Source organism: Staurois parvus, unplaced genomic scaffold (assembly GCF_062004578.1).
Source record: "Staurois parvus isolate SC_StPar_1 unplaced genomic scaffold, SC_StPar_1.0 ptg001053l, whole genome shotgun sequence".
NCBI classification, from domain to species: Eukaryota; Metazoa; Chordata; class Amphibia; order Anura; family Ranidae; genus Staurois; species Staurois parvus.
In genome coordinates, this window is record NW_028318849.1 from 268299 (window position 1) to 287417 (window position 19119).

At 45.3% G+C, this 19119-nt stretch overlaps 1 protein-coding gene across 1 annotated transcript; it reads right to left on the reverse strand.

Moving 5' to 3' along the window:
- Positions 1-3015: 3015 nt before the first annotated feature.
- On the reverse strand, positions 3016-13375 carry LOC149440774 (uncharacterized). The gene is made up of 5 exons (XM_089658162.1): positions 13065-13375; positions 10469-10667; positions 7705-7837; positions 6281-6391; positions 3016-3797 (listed from the first exon to the last, which is right to left on the reverse strand). Exons 1-5 carry the CDS (start codon positions 13072-13074, stop codon positions 3690-3692), a joined length of 561 nt encoding a protein of 186 aa, XP_089514288.1. The 5' UTR covers positions 13075-13375; the 3' UTR covers positions 3016-3689.
- Positions 13376-19119: the final 5744 nt, after the last annotated feature.

The window sequence follows — 19119 nt, forward strand, 5'->3', positions numbered from 1 at the left end:
ACTTTATTTGAACTTTCAAAGAAAATCTAAATACTACAGGATACTTTTTTTTTTCCAAGTAGATGTAAACCCTACCAGGATAGCATTTAGTTTGCTAAAGTGTTGTGTATCAAAGAATTTCCATGATTTGTCTATTTTTTTTTTTCTTCTTTCTTTTGATGGGTCTCCATGCTTCTTATCTCCTTCAAATGCTTCCTTTCTCCATGTGACTTATAGGGGTTTATTTACTAAAGCTGGAGAGTCCAAAATCAGACTCCGTTCTGCATAGAAACCAATCAGCTTCTAACCTCAGCTTGTTCAATGAAGCTTTGGCAATGAAACCTGGAAGCTGATTGGTTTCTATGCAGAAGGGAGTCTGATTCTGGACTCTCCAGCTTTAGTAAATAAACCCCTTACTGTCACTCTAAGCAGGAGAAGTATGTTTTTTTTTTTTGCCACTGATGCTCAGATTTAGGGGGTACCGGCGTGAGATAGACTACTGCCTGGTGATATGTCATAGAAGCACAAAACGCAGCTCCCCTGGCCCAATCTGTATGTATGATCGGGCCTCTGACTGCATCACTCAACAAACCACACCCCCTGATGTTTTGCTCCACCCACCAGGGCTTAGTCATTGTCATCTGCTTGATATCATTGGTTCTGTACAGCCACTTGTAGTCCCTACCCGGTGTACGTGGAGAAGACAGCAGAGCACCATTGATAGACAGTTGTCACCCTACAATGTGAAGTACCTTTTGTCTCAAGATTACCAGATATTGTTTTAATCAAAACTGCAATTTTGGAAATAAAAAAATAAATAATAAAAAAAAAAATATATATATATATATATAGGCCATTGCAGGTAGGATAAGTATTCAGGGAGTCCTACAGGTCCACAAAAGCCAAGAGGTTAATGGAGGTGGCTCAGCAGAGTCCACAGAGCCACCTAAAGTATGTTACAATAGAAGCTAGCATTGGATGGTGCCTGAGCATCCACCTAGGAGAACAAAAGTATGAAGAGAACACAAGGTGACGCCTTGAAATTATAACTAACAGATTTCTAATACAGAATATTCCAAGAAGCACCGACTGAATACAGCTGAAGGTTGAGCAGTTGAATCTACCTAGTGACAGGTGAATGAAAAGCAAGTTTTCTAAAGGGTTCTTCAGCAAACAACAACCAGAGAGTTGGAGTGTTGGAAGGAATTTGTAGCTGAGAGATGAACTCGAATAGGTTAAAGCTGTTGTAAACCTCATATGTAAAAAAACTAACAAAGCATTTCCCCCTATAGTGTGTGCTTGTTATCCAGAGCACTAAGTGTCATGTCTGTCTGCTGCTTAGTTCCTCTATCTGCATAAATCACTTCTGACAATTTTTCCTGACATGTCTCTTCTTTCTAATCAGCTCTTAGATTTTTCTTCACTGAGCTGTGTAATTTCCTTTTTTTCTGACCCTCAGACGAGCTATATAAATTCAGCACAGATGTAGAGATGAGAAGACTACAAATAAAAAGGTACAACTTAAGCAGGAGGATTTCTTCCATCTGTGTATCAGCTGAGGTCAGGTCACTTCACTGGATTATATGTAAGGGTTTACAACCACTTTAGGGCTGCTGACTCAAAAACATGCTTGGCAGAAATGGTGGCTACAAGACAGGCTATCTTTCAAAGATAGAGAAAGGAATATTCCTGATTGGTTGAAAGGATGGTCTTTGAAAAACCAGCAGAACGAACCACATTGAGTTCCCTTGGAGGAAAAGTGTAGATATGGGGGCAGCACAGTGGCTAAATGGTTAGCACTTCCGCCTGGCCGTACTCGGGTCGTTGGTTCGAATCCCAGCCACGGCACCTCCTGCCTGTCGTTTGCATGTTCTCCCTGTGCCTGCGTGGGTTTCCTCCCACACTCCAAAGACATGCTGGTAGATTAATTGGTTCCTGACTAAATTGTCCCTAGTATGTGTATATATGAATGTGAGTTAGGGACCTTAGATTGTACGCCCCTTGAGGGTTAGGGACTGATGTGAATGTACAATATATATGTAAAGTGCTGTGTAAATTGACGGCGCTATATAAGTACCTGGGCCAAGCCATGCTCTGTGTGTCTTATAGACAAACTAGTTGCTCTGGGGGCAATCAGCAGGAGGGAGGGGGGAGGAGCGCTGCCGGGGAACCCGAAAAGAGAAGGATCGGAGCTGCTCAGTGTAAAACCATTAGACAGAGCAGGTAAGTATAACATGTCGGTTATTTTAAATAAATCTGAACCTTTAGTATCACTTTGAGTATTATTAGCATGACAGCAAAGCAACTAGCATTTTCTTCTAAGCTTACCTGGGGAAAATGCTGCTCCAGCCTCCATCCTGTGCTGATCATGTGACAATACAGGTAGGTGTTCAGTCATATGATCTCTGCTGAAGGGGCAGCTCAGAAGCAAGCCATTTAGGCTGCAGCAGAATAAATCAGACTTATATTGTAATGTTCACTAAAAAATCGAGGGGGGCTTGGAGGGATGACAAAGACTAAAGCTCTGGATATTTTTCACAAAAAAAAAATTACAAACAGCCTGCGTCCATATAAATCCTGAGCCTTCATATGACCTTCGACCTAGTCTTTTAGTCATGTGACCAGCATTGGCAGGATCCTATCCAACTTCGTTACTTTTTTTTTGTGGCAGGAAGAGGGTTTTATGCCATGCTAAGGCTGACCATACACTATACAATTTTCTGTTCAATTTCCTTTAGATTTACCATCAACTATGTAGTGCAAGGACCTGCTTAATTGGATACAACTGAAAGTGTTGTTTCGGTTTGACCTCCTATTATATGATTTTTGGTAAATCTAAAGAAAATTGTATAATGTATGGCCAGCCTAAGTATTTGCTGCTCTCCATGACCCTGGTGAGATCTCATCGCCCTCAGGTAGGGCTCTGCTGTGAGCAGAATCTCTTGTCTTGGGTGGCAGAGACCTGGGATTACAGTACCTAAATGTTAGACAATTTCCTTTTAAAACTGAGCCACACACAGATATTAAACACATCACTGAATAAAGAAGAGTGTGTATTTAAATCCATTTAATATAAATACCTACATTTCCTGTATTTCATCCTCCTTTAACCTCCCCCCCTTCCTGGACAGCAGCACTCAGACTGGGAGAGGGAACTAGGTGAGCTGTAGGCACATATGACGACGAGAGGAGAGCATAGACATGACCTTTGCTGCTGCTCCCTCATTGTCCAATAACATGATGTGGGGCAGGAAGACGACTGGACTTTGTTGCTCTAACAGCAGCAGAGAAAAGTCAGGTCACCAGGCTGGCTGTGTAAGTTTCAAGACTGAATGGAAAGAAATACAAATCCTTTGGCAGGTACAACCGCTCCCACGTATGTATTCCAACTGGTTTCCCTGGAGGGCAGCTTTAACAAGCCACAGGACACTTTTTCATTGCAGGGACTGAACGGAGAAGGACATGAAGCACACCTCTCCTGGGGTGAGGATACTACGAACCACCATACATTACAGGCTGAGACTTGTAGTTCTTATCAAGGTGGTGGGCATCCTGGTATTGCTGTCTATCCCCGGGACTTGTTCCTTCCTGGTAAGCATCCTCTCCAGCTGGCTGGCTGTGCAGTGAGGCCTCTCTGTAGTATGTCAGGAATGTTACTTCCAAGAAAGTGTAACTGGAGCCTTGCTGAATGAGCTCCTACTGGACCGCCGTCACGGCCCAGCTCCCGGGAAATCTTCCACACCCATCCTCACCGGCATTCCTGATATTCTTCCCAATCCTCGTCTGGTCACCATACGCTGTCGCCATCTTGTAAAGGCCTGAGGTCAAAATAAACATTTATAATGAACTACATGAGCCTGCTTGGAGAGATTTTGCTAAGTTGGCTAAGCACAATACAGATGTAACAAGGTGCAAAAAAGGTGGAGTTGGCATTGAACACTTAGATTTTGCCGTTTTCCTTCCTGAAATTAGAGCTGAACGTAGGCCCTGCTCATTGGAGAGACGCCTGAAAAAACCCTTTCACCAGATACCCCAGAGTCCTTAACTCTTCTAGAGATCCAGTGCTCCACGACATATACCCTCTGTGTAAGACTTACAAATCTCTGGTGTGCAATGACTATCTGTAGCAGCATTGGGTAACACAAGAAGCTACTGAGCTTGGCAATGCCATAGCCCCAAATCAGGGGTCTTTGCTAAACAAAGGGCCAGTTTACTATTCTTCAGACATTAGAAAGGCCGGACTGTGGTCAGTGGGAGTAGAAAATGTACTGGCTTAAGTCACAATGCCCCATCACTGGAATGTGAGAGTGGAATAGTGCCCTGTCATTGGTGTCAGTGGGAGCAATTGTGCCCCATCCTTGGTGTCAGTGGGAGGACTTTTGCCCCGTCAGTGGGAGCAATTGTGCCCCATCATTGGTGTCAGTGGGAGCAAATGTGCCCCGTCATTGGTGTCAGTGGAAGGAATAGTGCCCCGTCAGTGGGAGAAATAGTGCCCCGTCATTGGTGTCAGTGGGAGGACTTTTGCCCCGTCAGTGGGAGCAATTGTGCCCCATGATTGGTGTCAGTGGAAGGAATAGTGCCCCGTCATTGGTGTCAGTGGGAGCAATTGTGCCCCGTCATTGGTGTCAGTGGAAGGAATAGTGCCCCGTCATTAGTGTCAGTGGGAGCAATTGTGCCCCGTCATTGGTGTCAGTGGGAGGACTTTTGCCCCGTCAGTGGGAGCAATTGTGCCCCGTCATTGGTGTCCGGGGAAGGAATAGTGCCCCATCATTGGTGTCAGTGGAAGGAATTTTGCTCCATCATTGGTGTCAGTGGGAGCAATTGTGCCCCGTCATTGGTGTCAGGGGAAGGAATAGTGCCCCGTCATTGGTGTCAGTGGAAGGAATTTTGCTCCATCATTGGTGTCAGTGGGAGCAATTGTGCCCCATCATTGGTGTCAGTGGGACCAATTGTGCCCCATCATTGGTGTCAGTGGGACCAATTGTGCCCCATCATTGGTGTCAGTGGGACCAATTGTGCCCTGTCATTGGTGCCAGTGGGAGCTATTGTGAATGTCAAAGGAAGGAATAGTGCTCCAAGGGCTAGATAAAGGCAATAAAAGAACCACATCCAGCCGCAGGGCCACAGTTTGGAGACCCCTGCTCTAAATGCATCAAAAAGCCAATTGGTCAACAACAAAGCTGCACATCACTTGAAATTTTTCTATCATACATTTTCACTGACAAATGAAAGCAATTCATTTGTCTCCCAGCAACAAAATTGCAATGGAAAGCTGTTCTGTAACTGCTACAAAATTGTTCATGCTACATTGTTGGATAAAAGTGACAAACATTTACCGATCCTTCAGAGATTCTGACCATACTTTCCTTAAAAGAGAAGTTTTGGAATTTTTTTAAAAGTGTACTTACATAGGTGGATGCATCATCGATCTAATACTGCATCTGTTCCCCACTGGTTCTAAGGCTGAGAACTGAGTGATCAAACACCACTAATCACTTCTGCCTGCCCCTCTGAGCAGAGAGCTGGGACTGTCTATCTCCGGCTCAGTGCTTTACCCCCCCCCAGCACTCACTGGAGCACTGGGCTGTGGAGGGGGTGGGAATGGCTGGCTCAGGGTCTCAGCGACTTGAACGGCACTCCTGTGATCCACAGAAGCACCAGCTTTAAAGGATAAGTTCACCTTTGTGAAAAAAAATAATAAATGTGCATATTTTTGAAGGAAAAAAAGTGTGCAATTATTTTTTTCACAGGAGCCTACAGAGCATTGCACCCACGCTCAGTGGATCATGGGTGTCAGGCTCTTGCAAACCCCCTACAGCTCTGAGCCCGTACATCTGTACAGGGTGTGAGTTTCAGAGCTGGAGGAAGTGTCGATGAACTTGCTTGCAGTCCACTGAAAACTACAAGTCTGCTGTGGTGACAGATGGGACTTGTCGTTTCTTCCTTCACAGGTTCCTGTGAATTAATGATGTGGCTGTGTAGGTGGAGCCCTGCACAGCCAAGCTGATTTTGAAAAATGACAAGGGTGCAGGGAGAGGCTCCCCCGACTGCGGTCATGGGAGGCCTTGGAGTAGGGGGTTGGTGAGCGCCGCAGGTAATGGAACATGTTACACCCTAAATACAGGTCAAAACTGAACATATCCTTTAATACAGTGACAAACCCTTTTGACATTTGTCTCAATTGTTTTTATATATATATATATATATATTTTTTTTTTTTTTTTCTTTTAAATAGATCCAATTGTCTTCTGCATACAAGGCTTTGATTTCATTCCAAATGTCTGACCAGGGTTTTTTTTACCTTGAGACAAAGCCACCTGTTCTCCCAATCCAAGAACTGTATCGCTGTAGTAATCTGCAGCCTTCTCTTCCGCCAGATCTTCCAGCTTCCCGCTACCAAGCGCCTCCGATTCTACAATGAAAGAATCTGTTATAGTCAGCTATGACTGCAATAGAAGCTGCTTAGAACTGCTACTTGTAGAGCTGCTGAACACTGCAAGGATGTGCAAAGAGCTGCCACCCTCCACAAACAGGTTTCCCTCTACTAATAATGTCTGGTTAGGTAAGGAATCATCCGTCGTTGATGCCATATTCTCGGTGCTGCAAATTTTCTCTTATTGTGATCATAAACTCCTTCAATAAATGACTGGTTTCTTTTCTGACCCATCTCCCCCATTAAGAATGATTGATCTATAGCTGACAACTTATTTGATTAAAATGCCACATACAAGGAAGTGGATTTTGATCAATTATTATTATTATTACATCGAGTTTATATAGCGCCAAAGGGTTTGCTCAGCGCTGTACAATAGGGGGGACAATACATGGCACAGTACAACAAAACAGACAGCGTACGAGGGGTTAGAGGGCCCTACTCTTTCAAGCTTACAATCTAGGAGGGGGTAGTGGAACAATAGAAAGTGGCTGAGGGGAATGAAGTGGCTGAGGGGGATGAAGTGGTGGGAGGAATGAAGGAGAATGGCCGTTAGGTGAGGGTGGGGTAGGCTTCCCTGAAGAAATGGGTTTTGAGGGAGCGCCTGAATGTGGGGAGGGAAGGCGACAGTCGGATGGATTGGGGCAGTGAGTTCCAGAGGATAGGGGAGGACCTGGAGAAGTCCTGCAGTCATGCATGGGAGGAGGAGACCAGGGAGCAGGATAGAAGGAGGTCTTGTGAGGAGCGAAGGGTACGGGTAGGGTGGTACTTGGGGATCAGGTTGGTGAGGTAGTCAGGGGCAGTGTTATGAATCTATTATCTACTATTTATCAATAGTTAAAATACAATTGTAATTTACAATTGGCTCGCGCTGCTGTCTCAGCCAATGAGAAGAGGGAGGCTCTGGATTGCTGTGACTCCAGTGCACATCGCTGGATCAACAGGGGGCTTAGGTGAGTATTAGGGGGGGATAGTACACAAAAAAAGTTTTTTTCACTTTGATGCATAGAATACATGAAGGTAAAAAAACCTTCAGCCATTACAACCGCTTTATGGAAAAATTAAAACATCTCCAGCAGCTTTTCTCTTTCTCTGGAACCCCCTAGAGGAGATTTTCCTTACTTCCTATCCTAGTGACACCTATAAAAATAACTGAAGGTGCAGTAGTCACCTGGACAGGAAAGCACAGTCAGCAGAGAAAACAGTTCAGAAGTTCTAAGCTTTCCCATTCTAAAAATGAGCAGGACCTGAGGGTGGCTGCACTTTACAGTCCGGGATGGAGAGATATTTACCAGTTCTTGTACCGCTGATGCAGTCTCGTGTAACCCCTTCCACCGCGTCCATGCCGTGATCAGACAAATTTGTTCAGATCGGCACTGAAAATTCTGCAACAACTCCAAAAGATGAGTGTTGTCCTCCAGCTCCCTGCAATGAAATCATTCCATATTCAGAGTTCAGTCCCAAGTCAGGACAGTGATCTGATCTGCTCAGGAAACACCTCTGAGACCTGCCTTCCTCCTGTATCACCGTGCAGGCTTGTGAAGTATCTGCTATGTGTAAGGAAGATTTCAAGAGCTTGTTTGTCATGAAGGAACTGTAGCAGTATCTGCAGCAGAAGGGTCCAACCATTCTGTGCTGTACTCCCCCCACAAGCACATGGTTAGATGTGTTGTCGGGGAACAAAGTTTGTTAAAAGTTTCTAGACCCAAGAACAAATCAGATTACCAGACCTAAGATGGGGTGGCTGTCTTCATTTCAAGGATTGTGTTCCCTTTGTTTTCAGCTGTACAGCCCCAATGAAAGCTTGCCATGTTGTGTGTAATAGAATTATCTCCTATGATCATTGGTGCCATCTAGTGACCACAACCTGTTTTTTTTTTTTCAATACTGGATTATGACCACTAGATGTCACTTATGATCATAGGACATAATATTACACAAAATACAGAATAATTCTGTTGTGGCTGTGCGGATACTTGTCACATTCATACAGCAATTTCTTTTTATTCACAGTCCCCTAATTATATTCTAGATGGGCAGGGGCCTCTACTAAATACTGGATTATGAATGTGTACAGTTTATGTTTTGATTTTCTAATGTGCCCACTTGCTACTTTGTTCCGTTATTGGGTTAATATGTTACATGGCGGTACCAGGGGCGGACTGACAACTCATGGGGCCCCTGGGCAATAGGGGATCATGGGGCCCCTGTGTCCTTGCCCACACTCAAAAAAGCCTATGAAAAAGGTACCAGGGGCATCTCATGGGGCCCCCTACTGACCCTGGGCCCTCGGGCAGTGCCCGAGTTTCCAAATGGTCAGTCCGCCCCTGGGCGGTACACACAACTTGTCATTAGGTAACTGCGGGGATGATGCATTTCCTCTTTCTTGTATTAAAAGTGGACCTTTGCTTCCAAAAGGGAGTTTGTTTCCTTCCATTCTCCTATTTGCACACTACTTAGGCCCAGTTCACACTGGAGCATCGCAGAAACACGTTTCTGAAACATGCCAAAAATGCGTTGAAATACAGAATGCGTATTTCGGTGGCATTCTTAATTCTGTCAAAAAAATTCAAAAATCTCTTAGATTGTAAGCTCCAAGGATCAGGGCCCTCCTATCCCTCTTGTATTGAACTGTATTGTTGCTGTATTGTCTCCCGTTATATTGTAAAGCGCTGAGCAAACTGTTGGCGCTATATAAATCCTGTATAATAATAATAATATATAAATCCTGTATAATAATAATATATAAATCCTGTATAATAATAATATATAAATCCTGTATAATAATAATAAAAATGCACCAAAGTCAGCACCAGAAAAGGGTGCAGGATCTACTTTGGTGCTCTTTTCAGATGTAGGGCAGCCCATTCAGGCAAATTAACTGCCCTACACGGTCGTGCACACCAACGTTTTTGTACCAAAAAAAATGGGGTTCTTTTGGTTAAAAAAATGCAAGCGCAGGAAAATGCAGCTAAACAATAATGCAAAAACACTACAAAAAGCTCACGGTTTTAATATGACTTTATACAGCTAACGTTACCAAACATCCCGTGTACATGGAGCCTTCTTATGGTGGGACAATGCTTGAATAGCCACCCAAAGCAATGCCACCACACCTGGTGTGAATAGACCCTACCGTTCATGCTTGTGCGACTCCAAAGTCGTACGATTTCCATAGCGACTTTTAATGGGACTTAGATTTGATACTCTCTGGCACTCAAGTCACATCATAGTAGTGCAGGAACCTTTTCAAAGTGACTGCACATTAAAGTCGCATAGATTAGAATGGGTGCCATTGAAAACAATGGGCTGTAACTTTATGTGCCCAAAGTCACATGACAAGTTGCACAAGTGTGAACTGAGACATAGGCAGGGGCGGACTGACAACTCATGGGGCCCCCGGGCAATAGGGGATTATGGGGCCGCTGTGTCCTTGCCCAAACTAAAAAAAGCCTATGAAAAAGGTACCAGGGGTATCTCATGGGGCCCCCTACTGACCCCGGGCAGTGCCCGAGTTTCCAAATGGTCAGTCCGCCCCTGGACATAGGGTTCAAGAGTATGGGGCTTTTTTTTTTAGGCATTTTATATGCCTAGTGTTACTTCCCTGCCCTTTCCCACATGCTGCATACAGCCTACGATACATGTCAATGGCCACACTCTTATGAATACGGATACTTTTTCATCAGCATGTAAATCAAATGTACTTTATGAGTGCAAACTTTCATGTTAGTTCAACATACATGCAAATCTGAAGAAGCAATAGCGTTTAGAAGAACATGGCTGCATACCGCCATTCACGTGTATGACAGGCTGTATGCAGCACATGCGGCTCTCCGGGTGCAGAGAAATAACACAAGGGATATAAAACAAGTAATAAAGCCCTGTGTGCATGAACCCTAAAGGAAATTGCAAACGTATCTGTGCCATGTCTGTGACAAAAAACATGCAAAAACAGTTTTGGAATTGCTGACGCTCAGATGTGAATCCAGCCTGACACTTCCTCAGCAGAGTTAAAGGGCTCTAATCTAGGTGTGCTTCATGATGGGGTACTTCTACCATGCATTCTCCTGATCTGATGGCACTGTGTTCCTATTCAGTGGTCCTCTGTCATCTTCCCACGGCTCACTCCCCTCAGCGCCTTCATTCCATCTGTGCCTCCTGTACAGCAGTAACCAGCGACTGAATGCACTCCGCGTCAGCCCCTCGTAATCCAGGTCCTCAAAAGAGCGGCCTGTAGCTCTGGACTGACTGCCATCTGCATACAACACAGAACAGGGATAGTGAAGACAGGACACATCTGAGATCATGCATCATCCTTACAAATAGTAAAAGTTCCCATTGTCGTGGTTTGGAAGGTGAACTCCCAGCAAACTTGGAAATGTTACCTCTATAGCCATACCAGACCATGCAATTGCTACAGGGCCTGGAGGTAGAGGGGCTCCTGCACTGTCTGGCTACATAGTGATTTATGCATGAAGCAATAGCATTTGGAAAATACATTTAGATTAACAAAAGTACACTATATTGCCAAAAGTATTGGTTGGCCTGACTTTACACACACATGAACTTTAATAGCATCCCAGTCTTAGTCCGTAGGGTTCAATATTGAGTTGGCCCCGCCCTTTGCTTCAACTCTTCTGGGAAGGCCGTCCACAAGGTTTAGGAGGGTGTCTATGGGAATGTTTGACCATTCTTCCAGAAGCTCATTTCTGAGGTCAGGCACTGATGTCGGATGAGAAGGCCTGGCTCACAGTCTCTGCTCTAATTCATCCCAAAAGTGTTCTTTCGGGTTGAGGTCAGGACTCTGTGCAGGCCAGTCAAGTTCCTCCACCCCAAACTGGCTCATCGATGTCTTTATGGACCTTGCTTTGTGCACTGGAGCACAGACATGTTGGAACAGGAAGGGGCCATCCCCAAACTGTTTCCACAAAGTTGGGAGCATGAAATTGTCCAAAATGTCTTGGTATGCTAACCCCTTAAGAGTTCCCTTCACTGGAACTAAGGGGCCAAGCCCAACCCCTGAAAAACAACCCAACACCATAATCCCCCCTCCACCAAACTTTACACTTGGCACAATGCAGTCAGGCAAATACCATTCTCCTGGCAACCGCCAAACCCATACATGTCCATCGGATTGTCAGCAGAGAAGTGTGATTGGTCACTCAAGAGAAGACATCTCCACTGCTCTAGAGTCCAGTGGCAGCGTGCTTTACACCACTGCATCCAACGCCTTGCATTGCATTTGGTGATGTAAGGCTTGGATGCAGCTGCTCAGCCATGGAAACCCATTCCATGAAGCTCTCTACGCACTGTTGTGCTAATCTGAAGGCCACATGAAGTTTGGAGGTGTTTAGCTATTGACTCTGCAGACAGTTGGTGACTTCTGCGCACTGTGCTCTTCAGCATGCGCTGACCCCGCTCTGTCATTTTACATGGCCTACCACTTGGTGGCTGAGTTGCTGTTGTTCCCAGTTGCTTCCACTTTGTTATAATCCCACTAACAGTTGACCGTGGAATATTTAGTAACAAAGAAACGGATGGACTTATTGCACAGGTGACAACCTATCACGGGACCACGCTTGGAGTCACTGAGCTCCTGAGAGCGACCCATTCTTTCACAAATGTTTGTAGAAGCAGTCTGCATGCCTAGGGGCTGGATTGTATACACCTGTGGCCATGGAGGTGATTGGAACACCTGAATCCAATGATTTGGAGGTCTGGCCCAATACTTTTGGCAATATAGTGTATACATGAGGTTCAGTTTATGAAAAGAAAAATGACATAACCATTCTTCCAAAGAATCTGCATGTATATTTTCTGCGCAAACAGGCCAAAAACAAACGTTCCTTAGGCTATTCTGTCTTCTGAATGAATATTTGTTTGGTATGAACAGAGTAAAATACTGCATTATGGCCGCTAGATGGAGCTGAGAGTCATAGGAAATACAAACATCCTTGTAACAAGATTTACAAAGTAACAATTCTAGATGACATTTATCTACTAATTCTCTGTAGCATTCACTACATTGTACCTCTTGTTTCAAAGGAATATGTGTTTTGTATGACTCTCAGTCCCATCTTGTGGCCATAATGTGGTATTTTACTACTATTCATAATAAAACAGCATCCATTTAAATAAGAGAATAGCCTAAAAAACATTTTTTCTTGCCCAGTTCACACATAATACATATGTTTGAAGATTCACTTCAACGAATGACTATGGAAATTTTTTTATAGATCCCTCAGTGTTTACAATTATTTTGAAAGCAATTGGTATTCTGCACCGCTGCATTGTCTTTCATACAGAGATTGGAGAGAAAGGGGGCCTTTAATGGTATGGCTGTGGGGCCCCATCCAGGGGTGGACTGACAACTCATGGGGCCCCCAGGCAATAGGGGATCATGGGGCCCCTGTTTCTTTGCCCAAACTCAAAAAAGCCTATGAAAAAGGTACCAGGGGCATCTCATGGGGCCCCCTACTGACCCCGGGCTCTCGGGCAGTGCCTGAGTTTCCAAATGGTCAGTCCGCCCCTGGCCCCATCACATCTAAAGCAGAATGCCACCTTCACAGTACAAATGAATTCTGATAGTTGACACAATCCAATAACAAATAGCACAGCTTTACCATGTTATTATTGATAGATATTACAGTACCTAGTGCCATTGACAGACAAATCTTCCTCAATTTTCTGGTCCCGACAGTCACATGGTGACAACGTCTACGCAGGGAGACCGCGGCTGCTGTCGTCCAATAATTGCAAGCCTATACCGTCGCAGGTAATGCATGAAACATGATATTATGAAAAAAAGATTTAAGTATCACAGTATGCAGACTGAGTATAGATGTGTTGACTCTCACAGTATCCAATCAGTGCGATGGAAGTGGGCAGTAAGACTTCTGATTGGCAGGTCTGGGTTGCTGCACTGGGTACCTTGTTAATGTTGCTCAAACTATCTGAAACCACAAAACATTGACGTAAAAGATGTGCCAGAGAGCATAAACTCTTCATATCTAGGATAACTGAATCCCACCAGAAACAGTAAAACTGGAGTCATGACTGGAGAACACACTGAGGACTGTAAGCTCTATCAGGATGGTCACCAATGCCAATGGTTCTAATTTATTTAAAGGGAACCAGTTACTATAAGGTTTATGTAAAAATAAGAACACCCATTGATACATACCTTGATCAAACAGTCTTCAGGTAATTTCAGTGACATCATGGGGTTTATTTACTAAAGCTGGAGAATCCAAAATCAGACTCCCTTCTGCATAGAAACCAATCAGCTTCTAACCTCAGCTTGTTCAATGAAGCTTTGGCAATGAAACCTGGAAGCTGATTGGTTTCTATGCAGAAGGGAGTCTGATTTTGGACTCTCCAGCTTTAGTAAATAAACCCCCATGGGTCCTTCCCCTTCTCTCCCTGTGGAGGTGGTGGACAGTCCTAGCTCCTGGATGATCCAGAAGTCTTCAGACCAGTTTAGTTGTGGATCCTTCCTCTTCTCCCCCTGTCGCAGTGGTGAGCAGTCCTTACTCCTGGACAATCTTGCAGTCTTCATGCATGTTCAGTGACATCATGAGCAGTGGTGTATTTTGATTCTGTGCTGCCCTAAGCAACACTAAAATCGGGCGCCCCCCCACAATCTAATAAAGGAGAGAGAGGGAGAGGAGAGAGAGCAGGTCTTCCAGTACTCACCCCTGGAATCAAAGCAGCCAACCATCCCTGGAGACATGGTCAGGAAAGCCCAGTGTCATCCTTGTGTGAGAACAAGAGTTGCCCTCTACCTACACCTTCCAGCAGCCCACAGCCTCTCTCGGATCCCATGGCAGAGCTCAGGCAGTGCCTCACCTTGTCCCCATCCTCTTCACTTGTCATGTTTGTCCCATCTTCTGAGAGACAGTGCTGCCCCCCTGAAATATGCCACCCAAGGCAATCGTCTTGTTTGCCACACGGTAAAATAGGCCCCTGATCATGAGTCTTTCATCATCTTCTCTTGTGGGGGCAGCAGATAGTATTTACTCCTGGACCATCCAGCAGTCTTCAGGTCATTTCAGGAAATTATTGGTTCTAACTTTTCTCCACCCACCTGTGAAGTTGATGGGAAGGTCCTTACTCCTGGACAATCCAGATGTCTTCAGCACAGTTCATTGACTTTAGTTGCCCTTCTTCATCTGCTCCTGTGGCAGTGGTTATCAGTCCTTACTCTTGGACAATCCAGGTAGGCTGTGACACTGGAGTCATGACTGGAGAACACACTGAAGACAGTATGCTCTATCAGGATAGTGACCAATGTCAATGGTTCTAATTTATTTAAAGGGAACCAGTTACTATAAGGTTTATATAAGAATAAGAACAACCATTGATACATATCTTAATCAAACAGTCTTCAGGCCAGTTTAGTGACATCATGGATCCTTCCTCTTCTCCTCCTGTGGAGTTGGTGGGCAGTCCTCACTCCAGGACAATACAGCAGTCTTCAGGACAGTTCAGTGACTTTATGGGTCCTTCCTCATCTGCTCCTTTGGCAGTGGTGAGCAGTCCTTACTCTCGGACCATCCAACAGTCTTCAGGCCATTTCAGAACATCAATGGGTATTCCCTATCTCCACCTGTGAAGTTAGTGGGCAGTCCTTACTCCTGGACAATCCAGAAGTCATTAGGACAGTTCAGTGTCTTTATGGGTCCTTCTTCATCCCCGCCTGTGGCTAAGCAGCCCCTAACTCTTGGACAATCCAGTAGTCTTCAGGCCAGTTCAATGATATAATGGATCCTTCCTATTCTCCTCCTGTGGAGCGGTGAGCAGTCCTTACTCCTGGACAATCCAGTAGCCTTCAGGAGAGTTCAATGACATCATGGATCCTTCTCCTTCTGTAGAGGTGGTGGGCACTCCTTACTCCTGGACAATCCACTGGTGTTTCCTGGTGCAGTGAAACATGGTGTCACCCCTCCCCCCCAAAAAAAAAATGTATTTTCTGTTTTGTGAAAGTGTGTCAAAGATGCAGCATGTGGAACCTTTGGTGTGTTTTCAGAAAATGCAGAAAAATGCGCAATCTAATTGAAATCTTTAGGACTGCAGCTATAACTGCGGGTAAAATGCAGGAAAACCCCCTTTACATTACACAGCCCCCTACACCTCTGGACCCCTTTACATTACACAGCCACCTGCACCTCTGGACCCCTTCATATTACACAGCCCCCTTGCACATTACACAGCCCCCTGCAGCCCTTTTACATTATACAGCCCCCTACATCTCTGGACCCCTTTTACATTACACAGCTGCCTGTACCTCTGACCCCCCTTACATTACACAGCCCCCGCACCTCTGGACCCCTTTTATATTACACAGCCCCCTGAACCTCTGGACTCCTTCACATTACATAGCCCCATTGCACAGCCCCCTATGCCTCTTGACCCCTTTACATTACACAGACACCTGCACCTCTGGATCCCTTGCACATTACAGGGTATTATCAAAAAGAGATAACAAAACACTTTCAATGGTATATTTTACAGGCTAAAAAGTGGGGCAAATAAAAGATGTCCATTGTTAGGGTTTCCATACACGTTAAGGTTCAGATCTTCATATGTAATATGCCATTCTGTTAAAGCTCGGCAGAGTAAATACATCAGTGGTTCATATAGTGAACTCATTGTAGTTATTCACCCTGAGTTCATCACAGAGGACAAGGGGCACTCTTTACGTCTGGAGGAAAAGAAATTTAACCTCCAAATATGGAAAGGTTTCTTCACAGTAAGAGCTGTGAAAATTTGGAATAGACTCCCTCAAGAGTTGGTTCTAGCCAGCTCAGTGGATTGCTTTAATAAAGGTCTGGATTCTTTCCTAGATACACAGAATATAACTGGATACTAACATTTATAGGTAAAGTTGATCCAGGGAATATCCGATTGCCTCTCGGGGGATCAGGAAGGAATTTTTTCCCCTGCAGGAGCAAATTGGATCATGCTTTGCTGGGTTTTTTTGCCTTCCTCTGGATCAACTGTGGGTGTAGGATTATAACTTTTTTTTTTTTTTAATGGTTAAACTGGATGTACTTTTGTCTTTTTTTGGACAGACTATGTAACTAAGTGTGTCAGTATTATTATGAACCCAGGAATTAACAAGGCAGCACTCACTGTGTGCAAACCCACAGCAGCCAATCAGAATTGGACTTTCAGCTCAAGCGAGATCTGCTAGTCCTGGGCCGGTGCTGAGCGCGGTGTTGGGGAGCGCGTCTGTCCATCTACTTGCCTGTTTCACAGAAGTCTGCGTCCGCAGTCTAAGCGCTTGGTGCCCTCTTGTGGCTGCTCTCCAGACCTGCAGCGACATGGCAGGCACAGCAGAGAGCTTGCAATCGCTCTTCTGCCTTCTGAGTGACAGTTCTGTCCGCCATCGGTTGAAGCACATCTGCAGGAGTCGGTGATGACACACAGACTGGAGTCGGGCAGCTGCCTCTCTCAGTGTACCATGGAGGTGGGCGGCAGAGGCCCACGTGGTGAATGCCCTGCAGAGCATGAGAGAGATACATTAGTAGATACATAGGCAGGGGCGGACTGACCATTTGGAAACTCGGGCACTGCCCGAGGGCCCGGCGTCAGTAGGGGGCCCCTTGAGATGCCCCTGGTACCTTTTTCATAGGCTTTTTTGAGTTTGGGCAAGGACACAGGGGCGCCATGATCCCCTATTGCCCGGGGGTCCCATGAGTTGTCAGTCCACCCCTGTACATAGGTTACATTATTTAGACCCATCATAGAAAGTGTTACATTCTTAAATTAAATTCTTAAATGCTTTTAAATTGTGAAGTGACATGTGACTTGACATTCAAATACTTTGTTATGCTTCTGCTGAGCCCCCTCCTGCTACTGCAGGGGCGGACTGACAACTCATGGGGCCCCCGGCAATAGGGGATCATGGGGCCCCTGTGTCCTTGCCCAAACTCAAAAAAGCCTATGAAAAAGGTACCAGGGGCATCTCATGGGGCCCCCTACTGACCCCGGGCCCTCGGGCAGTGCCCGAGTTTCCCAATGGTCAGTCCGCCCCTGTGCTACTGTACTCAATTGAATCATCATGCCTGCTCTGTCCATGCCAGCCTGCAGCCTCAGGGCATCATGTGTCCCCTGTGCATCTGTGACTCCAGTGCAGACCATCATGTGTCTCTCAATGACATGTGTTCCCATAAATCCAGTGCAGAGCATCATTTAGTGACCCCCAATGTGCCTTTGACACTAATGCAAAGCATTGTGACCCCAGTGCCTTCCAGTGCACCTCCTGACCCCAGATCATCAGGGGTAAGGAAGAGTGTCCTTAGCCCTGGGTAAGTTCTGAGTAGAGTGACTCAAAGACAGGACTTTCTTTCCTCACTTTCAGAAACCAAAGGAAATGGTGGGGGAAGTGTCGCTATGCTTGGTCACTAGGAGGCTCTAGCATTTTTTTCCCCTGATCTTTCACATTTCATGCAATATTTATATGGCATCATTACCTCTTTCTAAGAACTCTCTTATGGTGCAATCTACACTCCACTGTTAGCTGCAACTGCAACAACCAGATCAGCCAGTAGGTTCCCGTCCTATGAAGGTCTTTAATCTCTCGATATTTTACCAATTCCACCTGCAGTTGAAAGTTCACCGTCCACCTTGTCAGAGCCCAGTGACATCTCCTTCTGTTCAGATACTTCTCAGCCTTCACTTCCATGGTGTATTTTCTCCATCGTTCCATGACTCTGCTGCAGGTCTGGGACTCCCTCCTTTTCAGGATAGCGCTGCACTGTTGATGGGAACTGGAGAGAACCTTCCATTGTCCAAACACCACTTTCATCTTCATTTTGTTCCTTGACATCTGAAAAGCGTAAACTTTGTCACTGAGGATACAGTCTGTTGACTTCTCTCTCCAAAATCGTAAACATCTAGAAAGTAAAGCAGGAAAGTTAGAACAGCTTTTCCACTGTGTTTGCTTGAGAAAAAAAATCATATACCAAGTCATTCTATTGCAGCCTCACTCAACCTGTGGAATCCCTAAGGTTCCTTCACAGGCTGCTAGGGCCTCCTTGATAAATGAACAGTAGCAGTTTGATCTCCAGCCTGACGGTACCCTCATAGTTCTGGAATAAGTTCTCTGAAGCCAGTGGTATGGGACCAGTGAAGCTTCTTTTCTCATTTACTCTCAGGAAAATAACTGCTAACACCTATGATCATGTCAGCTGTCTGCAGGGGGGGGGGGGGGGCATTCTTCCCACTGATCACCAATGTAAGGAGCATTCTTCCCACTGACCTCCAATATAAGGAGCATTCTTCCCACTGACCTCCAATATAAGGAGCATTCTTCCCACTGATCAGCAATGTAAGGAGCATTCTTCCCACTTCCACCAATATAAGGTGCATTCTTCCCACTGATCACCAATGTAAGGAGCATTCTTCCCACTGACCACCAATATAAGGTGCATTCTTCCCACTGACCTCCAATAGAAGGTGCATTCTTCCCACTGACCTCCATTATAAGGTGCATTCTTCCCACTGACCACCAATATAAGGTGCATTCTTCCCACTGATCAACAATGTAAAGAGTATTCTTCCCACTAACCACCAACGTAAGGAGCATTCTTCCCACTGACCTCCAATATAAGGTGCATTCTTCCCACTGACCACCATTATAAGGTGCATTCTTCCCACTGACCACCAATATAAGGTGCATTCTTCCCACTGACCACCAATAT

Excerpts from the sequence above, each read along its gene's own strand:
- LOC149440774 (XM_089658162.1), bottom strand. Across the intron at positions 6,392-7,704 it reads CATCAGCGGTACAAGAACTG|AATCGGAGGCGCTTGGTAGC; the intron begins GTAAATATCTCT and ends CTTTCATTGTAG. Across the intron at positions 3,798-6,280 it reads ACAGGTGGCTTTGTCTCAAG|GCCTTTACAAGATGGCGACA; the intron begins GTAAAAAAAACC and ends TTTTGACCTCAG.